At 45.7% G+C, this 7,324-nt stretch overlaps 1 protein-coding gene across 1 annotated transcript; it reads left to right on the forward strand.

Annotated features, from left to right (window-relative positions):
- The first annotated feature begins 2,793 nt into the window (after positions 1-2,793).
- On the forward strand, positions 2,794-7,236 carry LOC116515851 (interferon-inducible GTPase 5-like). Its single transcript, XM_032228128.1, has 2 exons — positions 2,794-3,052; positions 4,972-7,236. Exon 2 carries the CDS (start codon positions 4,980-4,982, stop codon positions 6,213-6,215), a length of 1,236 nt encoding a protein of 411 aa, XP_032084019.1. The 5' UTR covers positions 2,794-3,052; positions 4,972-4,979; the 3' UTR covers positions 6,216-7,236.
- The last annotated feature ends 88 nt before the right edge of the window (positions 7,237-7,324 follow it).

The following is a 7,324-nucleotide window of genomic DNA, read 5'->3' on the forward strand; positions in this document are numbered from 1 at the left end:
CTTCTACATTCTGTGGAAGAGAGGTAGCATATTACGTCCTGGAAAGGAATACAGGTATTCAACTTACGATCACAATCGAGCCCAACATTTATGCTGTTAAGTGAATTTTGCCCTATTTTACGAATGCTCTTGCCACATTTGTTAAGCGAATCACTGCGGTTGTTAAATTAGCAACATAGTTGTTAAGGGAGTCTGGATTCCCCATGGACTTCGCTTTCAGAAGGTCGCAAAAGATGGTCACGTAACCCCGGGACGCGGCAACCGTCATAAATGTGAGACAGCTATCGAGCACCCAAATGCAAATCACGTGTCCATCCATGGAGATGCTGCAGCGGTTATAAGTAAAATCATAAAATCATCCGTCTTGAGCTCTGCTCTGCTCACCCAGCAAAACCTACAGGCATCATATGACAGGAATTTCCCTTACATGAAAAACGCCACCCCTCCCACATATCCCCAAATGACCGCTTTTTTATATATATACATTAGCTTAATCTCCCTGCAAAGCATCTGTGGACTCAAAATAACTACCTCTTAATGGCTGGGTAAATAACAATGGAAGGTAAACAAAGAGGGAAACCAGGAAGGAGGTATTCTAACAGAATAAATAAACCTTTTATTTCCTGCTGGCAGATTCAGGGGAAACCTTCACTTTGAGCAAAACTTTTTCTTAACATAACTCTGCCCAGGATGTTAATTGCTATCCATCTCTGGGAAAGATCATTCAGATATCCTGGTCAGTGTCTCTTCACCCTTCTACCATCGGGCAGAAGACATCGAAGCAGAGCCAGCCGCACAAATAATAGGTTTAAAAATAGTTTCTGTCCTTGGGCTGTCAGACTCTTAAACACAACCACAATCCTTCCACACACACAGTTTATTGATATCTTGCTGTTCCTGGAGATGCCAGAGTCAAAGAAAAAGAGCTAGAAAAAAATCATGAAATATCACGACCTGGGCATCGAAACTACACGGCTATGGATGAAGCATGTAACAGTGATACCCATTGTCATCGGGGCACTTGGTAGCATGCAACGCACCACCTCAGGTGGCCTCCCTCCTTCCCTCCCCCCCCCTGCTTTATACAGAGGAAACCTATGTGGCTTGGCCGAGTGCCACCCAGTCGCCCAATTCCTTCTTCCGCACCTCATGCCTGGTTGAGAAGCGAAGAGGCGGTGCTACAGAGGTTTCCTAAAAGCCCGAAGGTTTCGGTTTCGTGCTCAAATTCTTGCCAGCTTCTACTGCAAAAAAAAAAAAATTTCCCCCAGATAAGAAGGAAAAAAAGCACACACACAATCGTTTCAGCTTACATTATTTTTGTCCATTTAATATCATGCAAGGTATAGAAACACTTAAGATTTCATTACCTTTGAAGAGAGAGGGAAGAACTCTTAAAACTCAAGTCAAAGATCGAAATACCCAGATCTGCATTTTAAAAATTCCAACTCTGGTCATTTGTTGAATATAATAGTCCACTATTTTCTCCCTCTCCCTCCCCCTCTCTCTCTGTTTTTCCTCTCTCCTTTGTCCTCTCTCTCCCTCTCTGTTTTTTTTATTTTTGTGTTCTCACTCCCTCTCTCCTTTTTTCTTCCTCTCTCCCTCTTTCCCAATCTGTTTTTCCTCTCTCCTTTGTCCTCTCACTCTCCCTCTCTCCCTGTTTTTCTTCTTTTTGTGTTCCCTTTCTTTTCTCTCTATCTCCCTCCCTCTCTCTCTGTCTCCCTCCCCCCTCTGTTTTTCCTCTCTCCTTTGTCCCTTTCTCTCCTTCCCTCTTTCCCCGTTTTCTTCTTTTTGTGTTCTCTCTCTCTGTCTTTCTGTGGGTCTCTCTCTTTCTCTCCCTCCCTTCCTCTCTCTCTCTCTATCCTCTCTTTCTCTTTTTCCTCTCTTCTTCGTCCTCGAACTCTGACTTTCTCTGTCTTTCTCTGTGTGTCTGTCTCTCCCTTCCTCCCTCCCTCCCCCCCCTCTCTCTGTTGTCCTCTCATTCTTTCTCTTTTTCCTTCTCTTCTTTGTTCTTGATCTCTGACTTTCTGTCTTTCTCTCTCTCTCTCTCTCTCTCTCACACACACACACACACTGTTGTCCTCTCATTCTTTCTCTTTTTCCTTCTCTTCTTTGTTCTTGATCTCTGACTTTCTCTGTCTTTCTCTCTCTCTCTCTCACACACACACACACACACACACTGTTGTCCTCTCATTCTTTCTCTTTTTCCTTCTCTTCTTTGTTCTTGATCTCTGACTTTCTCTGTCTTTCTCTCTCTCTCTCTCACACACACACACACACACACTGTTGTCCTCTCATTCTTTCTCTTTTTCCTTCTCTTCTTTGTTCTTGATCTCTGACTTTCTGTCTTTCTCTCTCTCTCTCTCTCTCTCACACACACACACACACACTGTTGTCCTCTCATTCTTTCTCTTTTTCCTTCTCTTCTTTGTTCTTGATCTCTGACTTTCTCTGTCTTTCTCTCTCTCTCTCTCTCACACACACACACACACACACTGTTGTCCTCTCATTCTTTCTCTTTTTCCTTCTCTTCTTTGTTCTTGATCTCTGACTTTCTCTGTCTTTCTCTCTCTCTCTCTCTCTCTCACACACACACACACACACTGTTGTCCTCTCATTCTTTCTCTTTTTTCTCTTTTCTTTATTCTTGATCTCTCCGACTTTCTCTCTTTCTCTCTGTCTCTCTCTCTCTCTATCTCTCCTCCCCCACCTCTCTCTGTTGTCCTCCCTCTCTCCCTCTCTCTCTCTCTCTCTCTCTCTCTGTGTGTGTGTGTGTGTGTGTGTGTGTTGTCCTCTCATTCTTTCTCTCCCTCCCTCCCTCCTCTTCCATCCCAGAAGTCATGCCAACCGGAGAAAACCCAGGGGAGCGTTCGGCTTTTCCGCAGGAGACCCGCCTGGCCTTCAGACGGGGGCGTTCCTTCCAGAAGAGGGCAGCCGCGCCGCCCCATCTGTAAAACTTCCGAGCCAATTCAGGCGAGAGGCGAGAAGCAGGAAGCGCCGCTCGGAAGCTGCAGCGACGAGAAAGCGCTTCGGCCCCCGAACTCTCCGGCCACAGGTACCGTCAGCCCAGGGACAGGAGGGGCGGCGGGGAGAGCGCATCCCAACAGCCTCCGCCGCCTCGGAGATCTCCCCCCCCCCCCCGCACAATCCCCGGGGCTTTAGTCAAACTTGCGGGACGGGGCGGCTGTTTGGGCTGATTTTTCGGAGCATCCCTGCCGCTCCAGGGACGAAGGATTCCCGGCCTTGTTGGCAATGGGCGTCGTGTGTTCCGAGCGCACAAACCCCTGTCCAAATTCCCAAAGGGCGCACCGGGTGCCCGCAGGTGACCTGGGAGCTCCCACTCCGGCGATTCAAGCTTCGAGGGCAGGGAGAACCGCGGGTGGAAATGCAGCTGGGGGTTGCGGAGGCAAATGGGGACGGGGGGGGGGGGCGGCGGGGTACGTTGCAAGCAAGATTAAAAGAGAAACAAATCGCGTTGGGGCAGAGAATTTGGGGGGGGAGAGAGAGAGAGAGAAAGCAGCCTTTGCTATCCTGCCTTTGGTTCAGCGGTTCAAACGTCGTGCTTCGCTCCTCTTCCTCCGTTTTCCTACAACAACCCTGCGAGGGAGGCTGCCCTGAAAGAGAGATGGGGGGGGGAGAGAGAGAGAGGCAGAGAAAACAGAAGGATGAAAAGCGGGCTGGGGAAAGAGAATGGCTTTGTCGCCTCTTGGAATCCCAACTGGAAGAGAGGAGGAAGGGTAATAGGGGAGCGCGTTTGTCCTAGCCTGGTGCAAAATTAGAACTTAACTTAGGATATTTATTGTCACTTTAAAAGTACACGAATCGGCATACATTAAAATTGCATATAGCTCTGGAAGGGACACCACCTCCAACATACATTACGTAAACATGACAAAAATAGAAAGAAAAAGTGAAGGGGGGAAGAGAAAGAAAGAAAGAGAGAGGGAGGGAGGGAGAGAAAGAAAGAGAGAGAGAAAGAAAGAAGAAAGAAAGAGGAAGGGAGGGAGGGAAAGAAGGAAAGAGAGAAAGAAGAGAAAGAAGGAAAAGAAAGAAAGAGAGGAAGAAAGAAAAAGAAAGAAAAGAAAAAGGGAGGAAAGAAAAAGAAAAAAGAAAGAAAGTGGGAGAGAGAGAAAAAACAAAAAGAAAGAGAGAGGGAGGGAGAGAGAGAAAGAGAGAGAGAAAGAAAGAAAGAAAGGGAGGTAAAGAAGGAAAGAAAGAGAAAGAAGAGAGAAAGAAAAGAAAGAGGAAGAAATAAAAAGAAAGAAAAGAAAGAGGAAGGAAAGAAAAAGAAAAAAGAAAAAGTGGGAGAGAAAAAAATCAAAAAGAAAGAGGGAAGGAGAGAAAGAAAGAAGGAGCAAGAAAGAAAGAAAAAAGAGGGAGAGGAAGAAAGAAAAAGAAAGAAAAGAAAGAGGGAGGAAAGAAAAAGAGAAAGAAAGAAAGTGGGAGGGAGAGAGAAAGAAACAAAGAAAGAAAGAAGGAAGGAGCAAGGAAGAAAGAAAGAGGGAAAGGAAGAAATAAAAAGAAAGAAAAGAAAGAGGGAGGAAAGAAAGAGAAAGAAAGAAAGTGGGAGGGAGAGAGAAAGAAACAAAAAGAAAGAAAGAAGGAAGGAGTAAGGAAGAAAGAAAGAAAAGAAAGAAAGAAAGAAAGAAAGAAAGAAAGAAAGAAAGAAAGAGAAAAAAAGAAAGCATATACCCTCTTATATTCTATGACACAGAGAAACAACACAGTCTAATTCGGATATTTGGGGTAAAATGGCTGCTGTGGTACCAAAAGAAGCAGAATTCAGGAGAAAGAGCCCACAGAAGTTTCGACAAAGTTTCAGTACCGTTATCAACTAAATCAAACAAAGTTAGACTTAGCGTGCCACGTGAATTCAGTGGAATGAACTTTGCTGGGTTGCTACATAAACTCATTTCTGTTACGTAACTCGCCTGGTGTACAATACTGTCCTTCTTTCCTCTCCTTCTCCCCTAGGCTTGGTTATGGCAATGCAGTATCAATTCGTACCACCAAATGAGGGGGATTTTTCCGAAGACTATGATGTCATCACCAATGAAGAGATTGAAGAGATTAAGGACGCTCTTGAACAAGGGAGAATGGACAAAGCCGTTGCCAAGATTATGGAAAACCTTCAGTCCCTGGAGGATACCTGCTTGAACATAGCAGTGACGGGAGAATCTGGCTCGGGGAAGTCCTCCTTTGTCAATGCCATCCGAGGGCTAGGAGATGAGGAAGACGCTTCTGCTCCCACTGGGGTGGTGGAGACCACAGAGAAGCCCACACCTTACCCACACCCCAAGTACCCCAATGTCACCCTGTGGGATCTACCTGGAATTGGAACGCCAACATTCCGCGCCAGCACTTACCTGCGGCAGGTTCACTTCTCCCGCTACGACTTCTTCATCCTCATCGCCTCAGAACGCTTCAAGGCCAGCCATGTCCAGCTGGCAAAGGCAATCTCTCAGGTGGGGAAGAAATTCTATTTTGTGCGCTCCAAAGTGGATACAGACCTGGAGGCCAGCAGAAAACGCCGGCCGCAAACTTACAATGAAGAGGCTATACTGGGACAGATGCGAGAAAATTGCCAGAAGTGCTTACGGGCTGAGAATATGCCCGATTCCAAAGTCTTCCTTGTCTGCAACTGGGAGCTAAATAACTACGACTTTGTGATGCTGCAGGAAACCTTGGATAAGGAATTGCCGAGCCATAAGAGACATGCTTTTCTCCTGGCACTGCCCAACATGTCTCTGGGCATCCTGCAGAAAAAGAAGAGGGCTTTACGGGCAGAGATCTGGAAGGTGGCGATGGTCTCCGCTGGAGCGGCTGCTGTCCCTATTCCAGGCCTCGGGGTAGCCTGTGATGTAGCCCTCCTGATCAAAAACCTCTCAAAATACCTCAAGAGTTTTGGTCTGGATAGGGACTCTCTTGTCAGGTTGGCTAAGAAGGCCAACAAACCTGTGGAGGAGATCACAGAGGTAATACAGTCGCCTTTAGCTAAAGAGATCTCCAAAGATTTAGTTCTAAAGCTGCTCACCAAAGCTGGCAGTGGGGCACTCATGTTTATGGAGTATTTTGTCAGCACGATACCCGTCCTTGGTTCCGTGGCAGCTGGAGGGATCTCCTTCGCTACCACATTCTACATGCTCAAGAGCTGCCTGGATGAGGTGGCCAAGGATGCTCAACAGGTTTTCCTCAAGGCTTTTGAATCTGAGCTCTGAAGGAAGTTAGACCATGAGGAACAGGCTGGGGAATGAGGGCACAAGGAATGTTACGGGGTACTGAATCAGACGGTGTTATTTTCACAAACCCATAATTAAATTCACCAGCTGGAAGTGGGGGCAGGGTGGGGGAGAGACATGAAGCACAAAACGTGGCCTTTTGCAATATTTTTTTTTTGATAGTTGAGCAGTGGGCTACTTTATTTCTCTTTATTGCAAAATATAGAGAGTATGGCAGATTCCGGGATATCAATTATGCCACCACTGTAAAACTATGCTTCCCAGTGGTTTTTTTTTGGGGGGGGGGGAGACAAATAAGGATGAAGCTGGTTTGTATTTCTAAAGCCCAAATTGCCCTGTATTTAGGATTTCCTATATTTCTATAACTGACAAAACCATCAAAGCTGACACCAGACAGAGCCTAGAAAGACTCCCAAGTACCGCAAGATCAGAAAATGTGGAGAGATCTGGCCCGTAGAGTCACCAAGGGTTGGATACAATTGAATGGATAACATCATCTTCATTTTCGTCGACCAAAAGGCCTTCTTGCAATGACTTGCTTTTTAAGTTGTAAAGTTAAGACTTATTGTGCTGGTTAATTTTAATCAAAGCCGAGTAATTTTTATCGAATTGCAGATTGGTGCTAAATAATGAACGTTTGAGATCTCCTAAAGACCTGGATGGTCTCAGGGTTGAAAGAATTGTTTCCAGATCATAGTGAACTTCAATGCTTCTCTGAGTTGTTCAACAATGAAGCCGCAAGCAGTCAAGAAACTTAACACTGCTACACTATTGAGTCCCTTACTCTGTGCTTTTTATGTACATGACTGCATTTCCATTCACGCCAGTAACACTATTATTAAATTTGCAGATGATACGACAGTGGTGGGAATCATCTCTGGGGAGAGGGGGGGGATGAATCTGCCTATTGAGATGAGATGGATCAGTTGTTTTCATGGTGTGGAGACAATAACATGGTCTTTAACATCAATAAGATCAAGGAGCTTATAGTGGACATAGAAGGAATAGATCGGACATCCAGTCCTTGGTTATCAATGGAGACCAAGTGGAGCAAGTGGACAGTTAGTTTGTGTGTTGTCATAAAAGAG

This window comes from Thamnophis elegans, chromosome 12 (genome assembly GCF_009769535.1).
Source record: "Thamnophis elegans isolate rThaEle1 chromosome 12, rThaEle1.pri, whole genome shotgun sequence".
Lineage (NCBI taxonomy): Eukaryota > Metazoa > Chordata > Lepidosauria > Squamata > Colubridae > Thamnophis > Thamnophis elegans.